This window comes from Apis mellifera, linkage group LG11 (assembly GCF_003254395.2).
Source record: "Apis mellifera strain DH4 linkage group LG11, Amel_HAv3.1, whole genome shotgun sequence".
Lineage (NCBI taxonomy): Eukaryota > Metazoa > Arthropoda > Insecta > Hymenoptera > Apidae > Apis > Apis mellifera.
Genome location: NC_037648.1, coordinates 2,729,729 through 2,749,902, shown reverse-complemented (window position 1 = coordinate 2,749,902; position 20,174 = coordinate 2,729,729). Strand labels below are relative to the sequence as shown.

Genomic DNA, 20,174 nt, shown 5'->3' with positions numbered 1-20,174 from the left:
ATTATTAATATTGTTCGTATTATCGATGCCCGTGTGGCAATAAAATAAAACGTTGCGAACAAATGGAATATTGCGAAAAGTAATAAGAATCACCTTCCATGCCTGTAATAATACCTTTTATCGATCGAAAATTCGAATTGCAAACACGCTGCATCGGTAACGGTCGAATAACGCGTTAATCTCGCGTAACATTCACCTCGCTTTTACATTTCTACTCTTTTCAATATCGAGTTTGAATTCAAAAGGATGATCTCAAATATTCGATATGTAAAAAACTATTTTTTCCATGGTTTTAATGGAATTAATTTAAATTGTCGAAAATAATTTTCTTCGTGATGTTTCGTTTCCGTCTCGTTTCAATTGAAAACTTTACGATTTGTTTGTTTTCAAAACAAACAGTTTATCCTGTACGTTATTTTGATTTTTTTTAATACAAGTCCATTCGGATGGATTAATTGCGCAAAATAAATTCGAAATTCGTGGAATATATAGGTATATACAGAATTATTAATTTAATTAATTGAATTATTTAATTTCATGTTGTATCACGCGCTTCTTTTACAACACGTTTTTATTCAAACGTTCCATTTGCTTCTTGTTTTACTTATCACGTGCAGAAACTCTTATTAATATTCCGACACATAACCCCTATTGTATTCGTATCTTTACAACTTATCAATATTACAACTTCCTCCCTTTTTATCATTATTTTTTATTTTCACAAGTTAATAAAGTAATCACACGGATCGATAAGTAACAAATTTTAAGAATTCCTCTTAAATTCAAGGTTACTCAAATACTAAGTCTATCCTTAATCTTAATTTTTAATCCGAATCCTTTCTCTCCTTAGAAATAATCTTCGTAGAAACATTTTAAACAAACGTTCAAATTCGTGTGATCGAAAGATAAGGAACGAGATAAGTCGAGCGAAATTGTAGCTAGATTCCCGGTATAGCTCGAGGCTAGAATCCCTTAGCCACATACCTGGGGATACACGGCGCTTTGGGTTGCGTTTCTCTTCTCTTTTTCTCGATAGTTCGATGTCTACGCTTGCGCAGTAGGAGCGCCGGTATGGAAGCGATCCATCGGGCTCGAATGCGCGGACTTGTTCGCAAATCAACTTGACGACTACACGACCGACTGACACGAATGACACGACGAGGAGAACATCGACGACAACCACGGCGAAACGTAAACGGCTGAATCGCGGGCACAGAACACCACTGTTTTCCCCTTCCCCCAATAGTACTCCGCCAGACACTCGGCCCATTCTACTTGATCGGTGAATCGACTACCTGTGACCAGTCTGCCGATTACCACCGGCTCGTGCAACGATCGAATATCGTTCTACAGCTTTGTGCTTATGTGCACCAGCCATGCAGTGGCGCTCACCTCTCGCCAGTGGTTCTTAATACGTTTATCACCACCCGTTTAAGAAGAAATTCGACCGTAATCGAACCTGATGTAATATTATATTCGAAATATAATTTAAAAAAAATTACCTGTTACGAAAATTCGAATAAAAAATAAAAATATATTAAGTATCATTTTTCGAGTACAATGATCAATAATTTAGCAAACGAAATTACTATACACATTCGATTGTTGGAAGATTAATTGATATTGTACAATCATTACATGTTTGAAATGTTCAGGTTGTTGTTTAAAGATTGTGCAAAGGAACTTGTCAATATCGGGAAAGAAAAGAGGCTTACAGGATAGAATACGTAAGATTGTTTATATTAGGGTATTAATTTTAATCGCATTTGAGTTTCGCGCAGGAAAGGAATCAATCAATGTCGCAATGATCACGGAGGTTTATTATTTTTAGTTACTCGGTAATAATAATAATGGTAAGAAAAATATTATCGCAAAAGTTACGTTTGGATACGTATAAAATTGTTTTCCATAAGTTTACGTCTTTACGACGCTATAGCGAAACTCGACTCCTCGCGCTTAGGAAAATGGCGAATGAAAGGTCATTGAAAGGGACGTGCAATTTTAACGGACTCTAAGCATATTCCGATGCGAGCGTGATAAATAGATTCGTTCCTTTCTCGTCTACGTACATAATATTTCGCAACGTTCTGTTATTCATATTCCCGAGAGTGTTTCCTGCATAGAATTTAGAAACGAAAAGAATTATGTAAATAATATTGATCCGTTAGTTTTGTGAAACAATCTTCTTCCATGTTTTCCGTAATTTTAATAAATAAAGTAAAATATAAAATGGTTCGAGCGCAACAAAATATAATCCAAATATTCTTTGGAATATGTTTCGAAATATAATAGTTTCATAAAATTATGCGTCTAAATACATTCTACCTTTTATTTTTTGGCAACAATGTAACCTAACCTTGAACATTTCTTGCCAAGTTTTAACCAAGATTCTCGCAGGATAAACGGTGAACTGGTAGAATGGAGATATACAAGAATTATGAGAGAACTAAAGAAATATCGATAAACACAAAACCACTAAATCTTCTCAATCTAGACTTTTAACGGTTTTCCAAACTAAACATCGGGATCGATTGCACATATAAATTTATAATTTTTTTTTAATTTTTCATAGCACGCATAACATGGTGTATATAATAAATTCTACAGTTATAGTTTGACATTTTAGAAAAAATATATTATAATATAATTAGAAGATATTTGATATTTTAAATGTGGAAAAAAAATTGAGATATAATTCTATTATGTTCGCTACTTTTTTCCTATTCCACATTTAATTTCTACGAACCGTTCTAACCTAAAATTTGCGTTTGAAACAAAACACTTCGAAAGATCAAATTATTATATTTTTTACTAATCTAAGAAATTTTCTGAATCAAAAAAATTTTTTTTTTCAAAATGGTAATAATTATTTTTATGATATTTAATTATATGAAAAATTCTTAAATATTTTTTAATACAATTTACATTAAATATTCTTATAATATAGAATAAAAATTTTTTAATTTTTGATATTTTTTTTGATATTGTTATCAATTTAAAATTCCATATTCCATAAAAAGACACGAAGATATAACAAAATATTGTTTAATTATTTATTTATTTATATCAACGATTAATCGTTATTTTAATAAATTGTTATTTGTTATAATTTATTTTTTATTTAATAATTATTTTTTACGCACCAACAATCTACAAAGATAAAAAAAAAGTGAAAAATAATTTTAAACAATTGTGTTGTCAATGAAAAGTTAACTCGAAAACTTTTACGTTTTACGTTCCATTATTTCAAAAATAGTTAATAGCCCGAGTTTAATAAATGCCTTCATTGACCTAAAAAAATTGCAATCGTTTGAAATGGCATAATGAAATCTAATATTTCATAATTTTTGACGGAAGAACAACAAGTATATTTTTCTCGCGATAATGTATGCTTAGATAATTCAATGAGAAAACCATATTTAAATTTGCAAGCGAAATTTATGCGTACAGATGCAGGAAGACACGTTATTAAGCTTTATTAATACATCTTGCGTGATAAGCATTCGTATCTAATTTATATTCTACGCATATATAATCAATAGAAATGTTGAATTAAAATTTTAAAAAAAATTTGTTGACACAAATTTATATATATATTTAATTAAGATTATATTTATAACGACATCAAAATTTTCTAAATTTGAATTATTTATATTAATTAATATTGAAAGTATGTAATTTTGTTAAATCGTGAAAATATTTTTTATACTTCCAATATTTATATCGAATATTTTAAAAATTCTGATATTCGATATAATAGAAACGTTTTAAAATTATATAAACAAAACTATTGCTCGAATTTTGTTTAAATAAATAAATAGAAATATTTTTTTTTTTTTGATCGCCAATAAATTAGTAATGGAAAATAATTGCGGCACAAATTTATACGCTTTTATTGCACGGTAGTGAATCAATTGGTAAAACGATAATTAAAAGCTGGAAAGAATCAATATCGATCGATCAATACATCGAAGCTAAGATTATCGCGGGCAAGTGAGCGTGACAACTTTTTCCTCTATTATTATGAAAATTATACAAACCTTATGTATTATCATAATAGCACTACATAATATCTATGGTTCAATAAATCCGCCTTGCTATCAAATTGATAAGCACTCTCATTAAACACAAGAAAACCCCTCCTATAATAACACGATAAATCAAATTCACGCGCGATAAAACTTTCATCCCTTTGGAATCAATGTTCCTACTACGAAAAAAAATCGATAACATATTAATTTTTATACCATTCGTCGAAAAATATAATAAAAATTAAAACTTATGTATTTTGTATTCTAATATTTTTGACAAAAGTTTTTCTAATCTAATTCTTAAACGAACTTGAAGCTTTCAAATTAATCGAATAGTATTCGAAAAGTACCACTTTAAATTATTAACTTAAACTTCAAACCGAAGAATCATATTCCGTGCAATATAGGAGTATCGAGATCTCGCCCGATCCTACCCGAATTTTCCCGAACCGTCCCGAATGTTCGGAGAGGCTCGGTTAAGAGTTGCACGTACTTACTTATCTCTAGTATTTAATATGCATTATTGTGTACGATTTAATTACAATTTAATTGTATTCAAACACACATGTAAGAAAGAACATGTTATATAATATAGAGAATCATCACAAGAACACTCCTAGAAATTGTTAAACGAATTCCAAATGTTAATCGCGATGATTCATCTTGGGACGAAATGTCGCGTGTTAACCGGCTCGATTAAGCTCATTGAAAGCGAGACCGTAACAACTCGTGACTACAACAGACTACGCAAACATATAAAACTCGAATCAAATAAATTGTTGTCGATAATCACTCCCTTCGCGTGAACGTTTGCTTGGCTCGTGCTTGACCCGACAAATTGTCAAGAATCGTCGCACCGGTTTTAACCGATTGTACAGACTACTTAAGTACACATTGCGGGATAGCTTACGGTATACAATATGTATACTGTATGTACGAGTCAAAACTCGAAATCTATCCTTCTCGAACTCGTGTTACTTGTTGCTTCGTGTCTCGAACACAAATATCTCTACGTATAATCAATTGTTTTTTTTTTTTATTTCAGAATAATAGTTATATATTTTCGCTAAAATCACGTAGAATTCAGAAAGCAAATATTTCTAATCGGTCATTTTATGAAAAATTTATCATCAAATATTACGATTATTGACGATTTCAAAAACGCGAATTTTTAAAAATTCCATCATGAAAAAAGATTTATCGCTAATAACAATTTATTCAAACCGAGATATTAATTGAAATAATTTAAAAATTTATATTTCATTTCTTCAATGAATCTCGCTGTAAAATTTTTTTTTTATTTATAAGGATAGTAACTGTTGTAAATCAATCGTCAGTTTCACGTCCGCGCAAACGTTTATATTATGACCACGAATTCGACTTCGTTTCCAGTGAATAAATACACGGATGTATGTCAAAGAGTCAAAGATTCGGGCCAACAGAAATCATAATGGACTGTCATGTACGTCATGTTGTCACGTACGCGTACGAAATAACTTACGTAATATAATCATATCAAACTTTGACACTCCCCAATATATTATTTTTATCAACGGAGATTTTTACGAAATATTTCTTCCTAGAAAGCTTCCAATGATTATTTATCGTTTCCACATAGTGTTCTATCGCAAATTTTTTTTTTTTCTTTTTTTAAACGCATTCCTTAGTAATTACGTAATTTTCTTTTTTTTTTTTTTTTCTAGCTATTAAAAATCTCGGCTTATTGTCGAGAGAGCGGTTAGACAACAGGCAATAGAGGTAAAGAGGAGGCAAAACCTCTCTAAATTGTGTTCACGGAGAAACATAACCTAATAGTCTCGGCGGGCCACGTGTACAATATTGTTTATAATCGGCGGATGTACTCTTATTCACCCAAGTGACTTCTTGATTTTTGTATAAACAAGTAACGAAAATGTTTTTTTTAGTTTTTGTTTTTTATTCGCTCAACATGCTAGTTTTTTTTAAATATTACTTTCGTTTAGGAATTTCGTTTAGAAAAAATAATTCGTTTTTTCTTTTTTTTCGAATTTTTTTTTTTCTTCCAAGGCCACTGGCCACGTGGCCAATTTTTTTGAACAAGCATCGATCTAAATCTGCCTTTAACGCGCGTTCCGGGAATACCGAATGATTTGTCGCAATCGTTTCTTCACGTTCGCGTATCGAATGTATACGTGCAAGCGTATTATTTATTATTTCCCATTGCCCATCCATTTAAAATGGAAAGAGTATTATGACGAAGCCAAGTGTACGTAGGTGGTACAACATTGCCATTTACCGATAGTTTTCGATGTTCATCACGTATCCGAGTGTAAAGAGAATGCAGTCTTAAGAGTTTAAGTCATGTTTTAATGGAATTAACAGCGGATAGTAAATGTAGTAAATATTTGAACATTTATTATATATAGAAAATACTTTTGAATGTAAAATATGATGAATGTTAAGATATCAAAAATTTAATAATTATTTGAAAAATCGAAAAATATATATTTTCGTTATAAAATGTTTATTACAAGCATAAACTGCAAAATTATGATTAATTTTAAAGATAAATTTTAAATAATTAATAATTTTTATTAATTTTTGAATTATTATAACTTTACTTTATAAATAAGAAAAAAAATAGTTTAAAAGAAAATAATTCTTTATTTTCTAATAACTTAGAGTTGAATGTTTTTTCATAAAAAAAAAGAAAAAAATAAAAATTACGTGTTCAAATACTTTTATAAACTTTTATATACTTTTATACAATTTGTTTCAATTGTATCTTTACAATTTATAACTTTAATGTTTGTATTATATATCTGTAATGTATCTGTAATGTACTAATAATATTTAAAAAATGTATATATAATGCAAATAAATTTGTTATATTTATAAAATTTTTTTATAGACAATATATCAAATATTTTTGTGTATCATTGTACATGCAATATCTTCATCAATTTGTGAAATTTAAATTTTTAATTCCAATTGTGTATAAATATCTAAAGTAATTTATTTAAAGAAATTCACATGAAAGTTAACCATTAATTATAGCTATAGAAATTATTCTATTATTAATAATATTTTATGAAAAAACTCGACAATTTTATAAATATTTATATTATAATTGCTTAATTGCTAACCATAAATTTTTCTATCTTCAAGAAATACACAGATAATATCTATAGAGATTAATAGAATTATAAAAAGAATTAATATTTTTAATATAGTATGGATTTTATGATTAAATCACAAAATATTTTTAAAATTCATTTAATAATTCTTTTATATAGAATTAATGAAAAAGAAGTCATTAATATATATACTTTAACAATAAAATAGATAAAAGATTCAAAAAATTAGAAATTTTTTTAAATTACTAATTCAAATTAATTTAATATATATAATTTAAAACTTATAAAACATATATTGGAATTATTGAAAGAGTATCACATTTAATATATACATTAATTTTTTTTAATATATATATATATATTAGTCAGCATAATTTTTACTTATAGGTTAACTTAGGTCATATGTAGTTAAGTGAATAAAAAAATAATAAGCGAATGCATACATATAATCTACAGAATTCTAAAATTTAAAATGTCAGTTCGTTCAACGGTCTATTCTAAAATATGTAAATCCAGTTCAACTGGCTTTGTCAAGAATACATTAACTCAACCATTCTGCGTGTACATTTTAGTTACATACATGTGTGTTACAAACATATATTTCGATGTACTGTACAATATATCGTACAACGAACGATATAGTTTTATTGAAATTAATCTTACGTGTACATATATTTACACAGAAAAAAAGAAAAATATAACTATAGTTGTATGCACATGTGCATACAATATACTATATGTAACACGATGTTGAACGTCAGCGCATGTCACGTTTCAAAGTTTGAAAAATAAGCAAAAGATTTTTCGTTTTGATGTTTTTTAATGTAATCTTTTCTAAAGAATACGTTTTGAAACATGAATGCTACAACAATGGCTCTTTTCACAAAAAATAACGTACAACAGCGTACTATTTTAACAACATATCCGTAACCAATAAAATCGAAAAATACGCGATAATTCAACATCGAAATATTAAACAATACGTTATCAATTGTGTTACTAATAGTTATAAATTATTATTTAATTATGGTAAAACACAATTAAGATAAGAATTATAATGCTATTGAGTGATAATTCATATGTAATTATATTACCGGAAAATTGTCAACAGATCGAGTATCAAATGATAAAAACTAAAATGGCGATTAATCACACTGATACGTATAATCAAATGCGACGAAACAGCATATTTTAATAATGTATAAAAGTTAACCACAAAGTTATTGTATCTCGAAATGTTGATCGAATCTTCTGGATTAAAGAAAACCTTTCACTTGATGAGCATGCAACGATCGATCGGAAAAGAAAAATCGAAATGTTTACATACCCTTGTACGAGATCGATACGCGTCGAGCCGTTCCTAGAGCTAGTGTGGCCGTCTGGCCTCGATCAAAAAAAAAAGACGGTTTGAATGCTATGTGCCAGTAATTTCTTCTTTACTTCTAACCACTGGAACGTACAGTCATTGTTTTCAAGCGACAACGCGTTGCCAGGGGTCTAACTAGAGGCTGTGTGTAACAACTTTTTTTGAACCGGTACACACACGTTTACGAAGCGACGCACGACGAGAATCGTGTTCGCGAAAGCACCGTCTCTGACAGACTGTTCGGAACTGCTCGGTTCGAGTCTCTCTGGACGTCGTTTACGACTTCCCTGGGGAAACGTTACTCGGTCTTTCTTTAACGCCGGCCGGTGGACGCGAACCAGAAGAGAGACAGAGAGAAAGAAAAGGAAAGAATGAAACGGAATCAAATTTCTACGCCGACCAATCATGGCGCTTCGCTGTTTATCGCGCGAAAACCTCCGAACTAGTGTAGTTTAAAGCCTGTTACGCACTGTCGCTCTCTCAAATTTCTGCCTTTATACACAGGGGTGATTTTCGTAATTGTAATTAATTACAATTATTTTTAATCAAAATCGTTTTTTTAATAGATTATTTTTTTAATAGCAAGTTAAAAATTTTAATTTTTTATTATTATCATGTATTACATAAGTATTTGAAATTATCTTTAATTTTGTTTCTCGTTAAATTAGACGTAACGAATTTTCATTTAAAATGTGTTTTATTTATTCTCGTATAGATGGCCTATGTATGTAGTTGATGACCAATCTTTGATTCAATAGACATAATATATATGTAGTTCAACTACAGTGAAAAATGAAAATTTTTAAGAAAAAAAATCAATCAATATTATAACAGTATTGAAATTGCTATGAATTAAAGCTCGTGATTATTTTATATTTTTATAAATGAAATAAAAATTCATTGATTTCAAAAATATTTGCAAAGAAATAAAAAAATTACGTATATATTTTTATGAGTTTTATATACATATATTTATATTATAATTATTATTTTACGTAAAAATTTTAGTTTTTTTTTATGCATACTGGAATGTATGTTTATGTATGTTTAATCAATAAATATTATATAATTATCATATTTTATAAAAATATAATATTTTAAAATATTTCTATGAATAAAAATAAAAGTAAAATTAATATTATTATTGCAATAATTTTTTCTTTAATTACGTATTATTTACGATTTGAATTTTGCATACATTCAATTTTGAATAATCAAATAAATATTATGCAGTATAATTATAAAAAAACATTAATCAATTGATAAAAATAAAAATTAATTTTCTTAATAATAAATCTTTTTTCTCTACAAAATTCAGAACAAAAATAAAATATGAAAACAAAGCTTTTTTTAATTCAAATATTATTTTTTGATTTTATTTGATTTAATAAATAATACTTATGTAAAAAAAAAGATATAATGGGGAAACGTAAAACAATCTGGCTCGTTGCAAAAAATGTACATTACGTTTATTGATGGTAGCTCGCGAAGCTCCTCGTGAATATCGAGTGATTACAAAGAGGCGCTTGATTTAAAGGGTCGAGTAATTTACGAAGCAACACGTGATACGCTAGTACACGATCGTTCCGTAAGGACTCAAATCATGTCCTTTGTTGCATTTTTTTTCATTCCTTTTTTTTCTTTTTTTTTTTTTCTCTTTTTTTTTTTTTAACAAGGAAAAAAAAAGTCCGCTACGGACTATAGAAATCGCTATGACGTCTATATCGTTTTTTTCGATCTCTCGTTTTTTGTCCTCTTTTCATCATTATTATTTCATTCCTCCCTGGTCTCGAATCGAAGAGATAAGGAGGAATGAAAAAAACGGAATAATATTGGATGAACGGGAGATGAATACAATGAAATATTAATATTTTCATCCGATTGATACAGGCAAAATGCTCTACGGTAAGGACAGCGACCGTTTATATTAGTACTCTGTGTGTGTGTGTGTGGTAATATTTATATATATATATATATATATATATATATAATATATATTTCAACGTACAAACTATATTGTACCTTAATAACCTCTAAACGCAATGGGTACAAGGATAATATTTACACAGCCTAGAACCACTTGACCAGGTCCAGGATCACGCGATATACCATTTCTTTCAAAGAGGTTCAAAGATTCGACGACAGTCAAGTCCAACCTAACCTCCTTGTTCTAAGTTGAACGCGCGACAAACGCGCGATCATATTTAACGGTGCGACAAGTATTTTTCACGTTCCTATCAACTAGTTATCAACATTTATACATAATACAACCAGGTTCCTCGCACGCACGCACTCTCAGCCCCACTCGTAGGATTGCGTAACGTTTTCTTCGTTTTTTCTTTTTTTTTTTTTCCGTTCGATTCTCTCGTAACATAACCCCATTTCAGCGGATGGTCGGTTTAATTCGTGTTATCGTGTTAAATATCAAACAAATTATCATCGCTCAAAATCTATCGTGATATATACTCGTCTGAATGAAAAATACTTTCTTTTCAATGAAATATTTTTGTGGAAAAAACTCTCAATCGCTCTCTCTCACTCAGTTACATAGCTCGATAAAAATACCCTGAAGACGTAGACAGATCATTAAATAGATGATTACATATAATATATATATATATAATAAATGAATGAACAATCAAATGAGAAAAATATGATTTCGATTTGTACTTTGAAATGATACGAAGACATTTCGTAAGTAGATAGTGTAATCGAAAAAAAAAATCTTTACTACGTAATACATAAAATAACGGGGTTCTTTTTTTTTTTAGTCAAATTCGATAAAAATGTTCTTGACGCTGCACATTCCTACTGTGATCGGGGTGCACCGCTGTGTTTCTAGATCTTTTACGTACAAAGAAGCGTTTTTTTGCGCGGATTCTCAAATTTGTGTACGGTGAACACTGATAGTATGATTATGTAAAGTCGCGCGCATCGTTATTTCTTATCACGGATGTTTCTTTGTGCGTAAAAGTGCAAAAGGACGCAAGGTGACATGGCACGATACCTTAATCATTAAAACAAAAAAGAAAAGAGAAGGAGGAAACGAATCGATAAAACCGTGCTTAACCTTTAAAACTTGAAACGTTTTACATTTTCTTCTATTCTCATTGTGAATATCAAATAATTCTTCACTGTAACCGTGTTACACTGAGTTACCAAAGTTAGGTTAAAAGAAATTTTATAATCGAATACTTTTTGTATTGACAAACATTAAAATTGTGTTCGCGAATACGAGTACAGTAATTGTCAGAAATGTAAGACGTGTCAAAAAGAAAAAAAAAAAAAAAAAGATTTCTAATACGCCTGTTTCTATACCTATTTACATGGGCGCCTGTAAATGGACGCCCCGGAATCTGGGGATAATTATAATATTTGTGAATTACGCACGCTAATCGAGGTTATCGTCGATAATCGCAATTGTTCGCCGATAAAAGCGTCTTTCAACTATGAGGCTCGAATTCTTATTTGATCAATGACTTCGTATTTACTTATAGACACGCTTTGTGCGATTAATTTTTTTTATTCAAACGCATCGAGATTTAAAAGATTGTATATCTTAAAGTAGACTTAAAATATAACGATACAATTATTATACAAAAAAATATTATACAAAATATTTATCCATTTTTCTAAAAATAGGCCTTAATTTTAATTTTATCTCGTATAAAATTTTTATATGTTGAAAGAAATTGTTAATAATGCAATTCAAATTGAAATCTTGAATAAATTGAATTACATTGTTACAGTGTGAAATTAAAAAAGAGAAATAAGATTATGATATGTAGAACAATGACGATACGTGTCTACTTTCGTACGAAGTTTAATACGAGCCTTTAACGCAAAAAAAAAAAAAAAATTGACAAATTTGTTTCGTTTTAATCGCAATGTGTTTCTCTCTGCAACAATCGGTGCCCTTGGAACAGTGCACGTCTTGTAGTTAAATGTGTTATATTAAAATAAGAATATAAAATTATAAAACTATCAACAAATGTACATATCAATAGAAAAAGTCTCAAAAATAATAAAATTCCAAGAAACGAGGAAGGAAACGATACAACTTTCGACTTTCAGGTTTGAATTGTAATTCTGAACTTTTTTCTAATTTTTAGATAAAATAAAAGAATAGAATTGTAAAAAGTTATGGATAGGCCAACGATCTAATCTATACGTTCTCAATATTTTACTCGTTGTAATCTGAATTCATTCGTTTCTTTTTTGTTAATTTGAGAATCAATAATCTGTTTTAACTAAGAGGAATATAATCTGTAAGACTACATACAATACATACAATGTAATCTATAAGAGATAAGAAAAATTGATTATCGAAATTACGTTGTATATAATGAAATTTTAGTTACGAAAAATTTTACTTAATGAAAAAATAAAGCGCAAAGATAATTCTAACCTAAAAGTCGATTATCGTAGTATCGTTGATTTACATAGATTGAGCTTTAGTCAAAATAGACCAGTTTCACGAATAGAATGCATTTGTGCATAAAAGGTAAGAAGAAAAAGAAAGTTAGCGCATATGTAAATTTTTGGCGCATATATTCACCGATATTTATAGAGTTCGAGGGTAACTTTTCCATATAGACTAAAGTTTGAAATTGCAGAGTAAGACGCATCGATACTATCTACTTCGATTGTATATTTGCTTGAATGCTTTGTGCTATCGTATTCCTTGTTTTTTTTTATTTTAAATGTTATCCAAAAGACTCTGTTCTAAATAGTTTCACTTTCTATATTATCGTTTGTATAAACGATCTAAAACCCTGAGATGCGAATTCGCCTTACTGTTGTCCTAGTCTCTCTTTTTTTTTTTTTTTTTATGGAAAAATTGGCCAAGTAATTGGGTTTCCAGATGGTTTTTAAAGTGTACCCTCTCTCAGCACGTAATAAATCATTTTCTAATTTCGCAAAGTTAAAAATATATTATTCTATGTACTTTTTTTTTTCTAAGATCAAAAAAAAGAAAAATATTCTTATGGACGTTAATATAAAAAAGAAGTACATTGGAATAAATATCATACCGTATTTCAAATTTATTACGTGCTGTAGAATATAATATAAATATTTTAAAACGTATAAAAGTGCGATGTTGTGCGCAACGCAGCTAAATATAATTAAACTTCTTGCTAATTTGAAATCACTCGGTCATATTTTCAAAATCGATTCATACGAAATCGTTGTAAGATATCAACAACATAGAAATTTGTTTGTAAACGAAATGTATAATAATAAAATTAGTTAGTCAGAGCGATAGCGAACTGCATATGCTTTTCCAGCAACAATGTATTAGAAAAAATGTTAATAGTTAAAACTTTTTACTTTAAAACGTTACAATAGTATGATTATGTTGTAACTAACCATTACTTTACGTAGTAAAAAATTGTTAAGCTACACGACTCTACCATAAAGTGTATCAAATTCATTTACTTTTTCTAATAGACATAGTTATATATACCTGTACGTAGTTTGTGGAATAATTATTCACATTTTCATAGAGTGTAATCTCTTAATGAAATATACTTGTTAAAGTTTCGCTTTTGTTAAAATAATATTTTCCATTTTTCATCTTGTAAAAAAGCTCACTACCGTTCTGATGTCGTTGATAAATAATGAATGATATTCGTCATTTTAACATTCAGATAATATAATGTATAAAAGCACGATTTTAGCGAAAACAGCTGAATCATGTCTGAGCTGTATATACTTGTCCGTGGCAGTCTGAAGTTTTAAGATATTGAAAATTAATTTCATATATAGTGAATCAAAATAATATTAACACACATTCTTTTCTTGAAATATTTTCATATATGATACATGATTGCAATGATATATTAATACAGATATAGATTTAATATTTCTCAATATATGGAACTAACATATACTTTCAAATCTTTCAATTATGTTAAAGAAAATAAAAGAAGAAAAATAAATTTTTTACAATTAAGAAAAATATTGGCACACTTGTAATTATTCATAATTATTTGCATGTATATTTTGGAAAAATGTCATTACATGCTCTAAAAGCATTAAATAATGAACATTTATTTTATAAAAAAAACAATTTAAATAATTATGAATTTTCAGAATTGAAAGTTTTGAAAGTATATACCAATTTTATATATTAAAATATATTAAAGAATATATTTCGTATTAATATGTTACTTTCTTTTGACATTTCAAAAAAAAAAAAAAAATGTGCAAATATTTTGTTGATTCACTATACTTTCTTTTCTTTTTTTGTGGCTTTAGAATCGTTAATATTGTATGTGCAATTATGTAAATCTCGTTACTCTTTTAAGTCTTTTAATAATGCTTCGAATGTCGTCTCAAGATTATCGTTATTTGAAGTAGAATTCCTCATTGGTGACTTTTTATGAATAAATTGTTTGTCAGAATATATAAAGCGGTTTTTTATATCGTCCCTGTTTCTCAATTATATATAAAATTATGTATCTAATAGTTGTTCATATAATGATGATTATTTCTAATATAACAGAAAGAAATACTTTCTGTTACTAATGATAAGGATTGGTGATAACCGAGTGTTGAAAATTTCGAAGTATTACAAACTTTCTTACTCTTCTTTAACATATTAACGAGATAAAAAATTTAAATATACGCGTTCTTCTTACAAAAGAAGAATATAAATTGTTTAGGGACGACGTTCGCTTTAAAAATACGTTGAGTCCTTGTAATATATTCCAGTTTCTCCATAGGAAAGTCGACTTCCATGAGAGAGAATAAAAATTTGAAATGCAGTTTATGATTTCGAATCGGGAGTATCTACGTGTCGACATGGGAGTAAAAACATGACTGGAAACTACGATACCAGTCTTTTTTTGTTCAGTAGATAATGCATTTTCTGCGTTTTCTCCTCACATATTATATGCCACATAGATTGGATCGAGTTGGTCCGCTAGAAAACCATCACGCAAGTGCATTCGTTGCTTTTCACCACGCGAATTTATTGGAACTACTCCAGGATCCACCACGACCACTACACCGACTACCAGATGATGTTCTTCTAGAACAGCGCTGGTAACCAATGCCACGAGATCTAAAGCTTCGCTTTCACTTCCGTCAAGTTCCACCACTACTACTAGGAGGTTGGTCCATGTAAATACGGCACTGTGAATCGTATAAATATTTTGTATTTACAATCAATAAATAGAAGAATTATGGATTATGCTTAATATTGCTTCTTTCTTATTGTTATTATAATAATATTGTTGTAATAATTGATTTACAATTTTCAACACGTTTGCATCTACACGCACACTTACCATTCTGCTATTTTCTTATGACATCTCATCACGCTATTCTCAATGTCAATCGGGTGATATCGCATTCCTCTGAGTAGAATGGCCTCATCGAGGGCACCAACTACGAACACAGCATCATGTAATTCAGAATCGCCAGGAACAAGATCCGCTTCGGCAGAAGTATCACCAGGAATATCACTGATAACCGATTGCTGAACGCTTTCGGTACGTCTTAAGAAACCAAGATAACCAGTTCTGGCGTAAACTTCATTTGTATTCCCAGTTACGAGACGGGCATTGAAGTGATCAGCGTAATCGCTCTCGTCACCATATATCGTGAAATAGCCACTGGCATTATGAGCAGATTGCACCCAAATTTCTCCTAAATGAGAATCTCCGCATTGTCCTTTCGTTTCTGGATTGGCAATAATCACCTTCACTCCAGGTAACAATTTACCCGATTCCATCAGGCATAAAGAATGTGGACTACCTCTTTCAACTAGAGATACTCGGTCATTGCGCAATGCGCGGAGATCAACGTATACTGTAGAAGGTTCTGGACTCGATGCACCCTATGTTTCAACAATATTAATTAATAAATTAAAAACATCAATACTTTGTAACATGTTAATTTATAAGTAATCAAACCTGTAAGCAAATAGCTGTGTTTACTCTACACCCGAAAGAAGTCGAGACAGCACGTGGACTTAAACCAAGAGCAGAGAAAAGTTTACTGAAGCTCGTAGTAAGTGCGATTCGAGGTCTTTCTTCAGCTACGACAACACACGTTCTGACGCAGGCCAAACTAACGCCTCTTGCTTTTAGAGCATGAACAGAAGAACCGAGACCCTTGGTACACAACTCCATTACACCGTAAGAACAAAACGTGTCTCTTACTCTGGATTGACTAACTGCTGATAACCATAAGGCTGGATTAACTTCAACCTACAAAGAAAGATATTAAAAACATTTCTTTGATTCTCGTGTTTACGAATAATTTATAGGAACAAACCTCAGACGGTGGTATAAGTATGGAATGATGACCGCTATATATACTACTCAAACACCAAAGGGCGAATCCTAATCCAGAATAAGGATCTAAACACAGAGCGATATGCCTGGATGGATACAATTCACAGGCAAGTTTCATGGCACGACAAAGAGACGTCACTGCTGCATGAGACATTTTAATTCCTGCAAGCATTCCTGTTGTAGAGACGCTGAAATCTAAGTAAGCCAGCATCTCTGCCGTGGGCGCTCGATACATGACAGGTAACTTCTTCTTTGGCATGTCGTCCATATCGAGGATTGTTGGCCAACTCTTAATGTCAACAACATTGTTCGCTTCCTGTATTATAGAGAATAATTATTAACGATTTATAAAACATAATTTAACACTTTAACTGCTTTCATAATTTAATATATTTTCATATTCTCGTTTAATAAATGAAATTTAATATTTAAATTATTCAAGTTTAGCAGTTAAAGAGTTAAAAACAAAACATTAATTGCATCGCATAGAATATGTAGAAATGTTAGAAACACAACGTATCAATGTACCTTTGTTTTCAATAGTTTCAGGATATTTTGATTCGTGAGCACGAGCACAGACTTACTGACATCCACAATCATACGAACAGTTGGTAAAGTAGTTTGGAGGTTTTGTGGATGAGGTGGCCTAATTGTAACTGGCACGGCGCCAACATAAAGGCAACCATAAAATGCGCATATCAAGTCTGTACCAGGAGGAAATATTAATGCTACGTGGTCTCCTGTATTGATTCTTCCACGATCCAACAACAAATTTCCGATTCGTTCAGCTTTTTTGTGCAATTGCGAGCACGATAAAGAAGTTGCTACAGCTCCTTTTGCATTTAATGACGTGAAGATTACATGATCAGAAGTACTGACAGCACGCCATCGCAGTATTTCCGAAATGAATTGATACTGAAAATCAAAATGTAATATATAAATAAAACAAAATGAGAACTAATATATATATATAAAAGAAGAGATAATAAGAAAATTTTTTTCTAATAAAAAAACAATATGATAATTATTTACAAAAATAAAGAGATCATATATTTATGAAATTATATCTATTTTAATGATCTTGAAATATTATAGATTCTGATATAAGTGTGTATTATATATTATTAAGAAAAAATTGTTTGGAATTATGATTAACAACATATTTCAAGATTATAAAAATTAAGTCTTTTTATATCGACCAACCTTTTTAGCATTATCACTGTCCTCATCTAAGACACCCATATCTCGTCCTTGAGCCGATGCCAGTCTATTACCCTGAACAATGTTGCCCACCATGACACTGGCCGGACCAACGTCTGCAACAGAATCCCCCGCTACACGCCCCCGCACCATTCCGTTAGTAAACCAACACAAACACTCAACCCAATAATGAGTAGCTCACACACTCTCCCCTGACTGAGGCCGGAAAATCAAAGCTAGGTACGTGAACTGGTTCGTTATATGTCGAAAGGTGATTAAACGCACGTTCTTTATAATAGACGTGCTTTGGGCATTCCATGGACTGTACATACTTAATAAACAAAATAATTCAGTGCTTCTTCAAACGTACGATGAAAAATAGCGATGTGAAATTAATTAAAAGCATTCGTATAAAAAAATATATTCTTCATCATGGATGCACAGTTAAAAGTTATTAGATATATATACGTTTGTATATATATATATATACGAAAAAGATGAAAGGAAAAAAAAAAAAAAATCTCACATCGCTAAGAAATAATTCGTCTATAGGACTGCTACAGGGTGTTCGGAACTCAGCCAAAAGAAAGAAGGGCAAAAATAATAGAACAACATGCTAAGCATTAAATATTTTAGTTGGGTGGGGGTTAACAATACATGATATGTAGCAAGAGACAGTTATATACTTTGTACATTTGTGCTAAGTTACTGAAGCCTACTGATAACTTTATAAGAAAGCGTATATATAAGTGTTACGTTCCTTCGCGTTAATGAGAATTTTTGAATAGAGCGAAATTCGATAATCGCGCGAATTAATAATAAAGAAACTGCTCATTCATTCTCCCATTAATCATTCTCATATATATATATAATATATGTATATTTAAGCGAAATTATCCAACAAATTGATGAAATTTTCCAATTTTTCCATATCACCAAATTCTATCTAACATTAGATTGATTGAATTTCACGTATCAATTTCTTGGGTTTTTCGCTTAAATTGTAATACGCAAAGAAAAGAAACGAAGTAATATTACAACGAAAAAAAAAAAAAAGTGTATATATGTCTTTGTACTTGCTGACATTCATGTAATTCATCGAAAGTCCGTAACTTTAATCGACACCTGGTTTTCGGGAATAGTACTCACAGGTGAATATGCAATCTCTTACCTGAATGGACTTCGCGTGGTTTCGGTAGATTCGTAACGCAAGTGTGCGGACAAAGAAGAACATTAGCCGGATGTAGGGTACCCTCTAAGAAACGTCGTTTCGTTTCCGACAGATGAATGCCGCCTAGCGGCGTTTTCGGGAGGTAATTTGGCGGGACCAATGCCAAACAATATATTCCAACCGCGTGAATGGAATCTACCGCTTGGAGGACACGAGACATCCATTGGAAACTCTGTGGGAATAAGTTTTATATATATATAAAGAGAGAACAGTAAGTGTAAAATAATGAATTTTGTAAAAAAAAAAAAAAAAACATACTTCCTCTTCGCTGCAATCGGGTCGTTGTTCCGCAACGACGCATATTCGTTCATCTCTCAGGACACGTACACTGAAAACTGCTATTCTCCCGCGATAAATAAATTTCATGGGTTCGACGGCCAACACTGTAGCGATAATATCGTCGGCGTTATGCTTCCTTCCGGTGACAGTCATAAGACCATCGCGCGATCCGCAAACGAACACAAGACCACCAGGGCCCAGGAAACCCAATAAACCAGAACGAGTATATTCCACATCGCCAAGCGGACTTCCATCGGCTTGAAGTGGGGAAACTTTGAACGTGTTATTCGTCAATCCTTGTAATCCCCAATATTGGTTTCCAGTCGCTGAACTATGCACGCATATCTCGCCTACTTCGTCCGTTTTGCAGATGAATGGCTGTCCTTCCATTTTGATTACCACTACGATACCTATAGAGAAGGAAAGCATTGTCAATTTGATTTTTTTTTTTTTTTAATTATTATTGGGAGTGTTGAGTATGAGTCGAAATACGATATTTCTTCTTGAAGTTTTATTTCAAATATCAAATAGATCAATTTAAGATATTTATAATTTTAACAAAGTAATGTACATGTATTATTATATATAACAATGATATAAAGAAAATTGAAAAGTAAATTTTAAAAAGAAAATATTACTAATATA

General features: G+C 30.5%; 2 protein-coding genes and 1 long non-coding RNA gene across 14 annotated transcripts in view; 1 reads left to right on the top strand and 2 right to left on the bottom strand.

Moving 5' to 3' along the window:
- The window catches only part of LOC725581 (band 3 anion transport protein), a 58,848-nt gene extending 49,831 nt beyond the window's left edge, over window positions 1-9,017 (bottom strand). The window contains exon 1 of one of the 2 annotated variants that reach the window (XM_026444050.1): window positions 8,475-9,017. The gene's annotated coding sequence lies outside the window, so the exon portion shown is untranslated. Of the gene's footprint in view, window positions 1-984; window positions 1,428-8,474 lie in introns of those variants that run through there. The other variant, XM_026444052.1, reaches the window with a different exon arrangement.
- An 889-nt stretch (window positions 9,018-9,906) lies between these two features.
- On the top strand, window positions 9,907-11,418 carry LOC100578101. The gene is made up of 2 exons (XR_119827.4): window positions 9,907-11,207; window positions 11,285-11,418. It is a non-coding gene; the product is annotated as an uncharacterized LOC100578101 (long non-coding RNA).
- Window positions 11,419-14,769: 3,351 nt separating this feature from the next.
- LOC408342 (disco-interacting protein 2) overlaps window positions 14,770-20,174 on the bottom strand; it is a 49,547-nt gene continuing 44,142 nt past the window's right edge. For 9 of the 11 annotated variants that reach the window (XM_006559004.3, XM_006559005.3, XM_006559006.3 and 6 more), the window contains 8 exons: window positions 19,509-19,939; window positions 19,191-19,422; window positions 18,023-18,153; window positions 17,348-17,734; window positions 16,800-17,135; window positions 16,436-16,732; window positions 15,809-16,359; window positions 14,770-15,653 (listed from right to left, as the gene is read on the bottom strand). In XM_006559004.3, coding sequence (XP_006559067.1) covers window positions 15,401-15,653; window positions 15,809-16,359; window positions 16,436-16,732; window positions 16,800-17,135; window positions 17,348-17,734; window positions 18,023-18,153; window positions 19,191-19,422; window positions 19,509-19,939 — 2,618 coding nt within the window. In that variant the 3' untranslated portion in view covers window positions 14,770-15,400. The remainder of the gene's footprint in view (window positions 15,654-15,808; window positions 16,360-16,435; window positions 16,733-16,799; window positions 17,136-17,347; window positions 17,735-18,022; window positions 18,154-19,190; window positions 19,423-19,508; window positions 19,940-20,174) is intronic. The other 2 variants (XM_006559000.3, XM_006559007.3) reach the window with 1 other exon arrangement.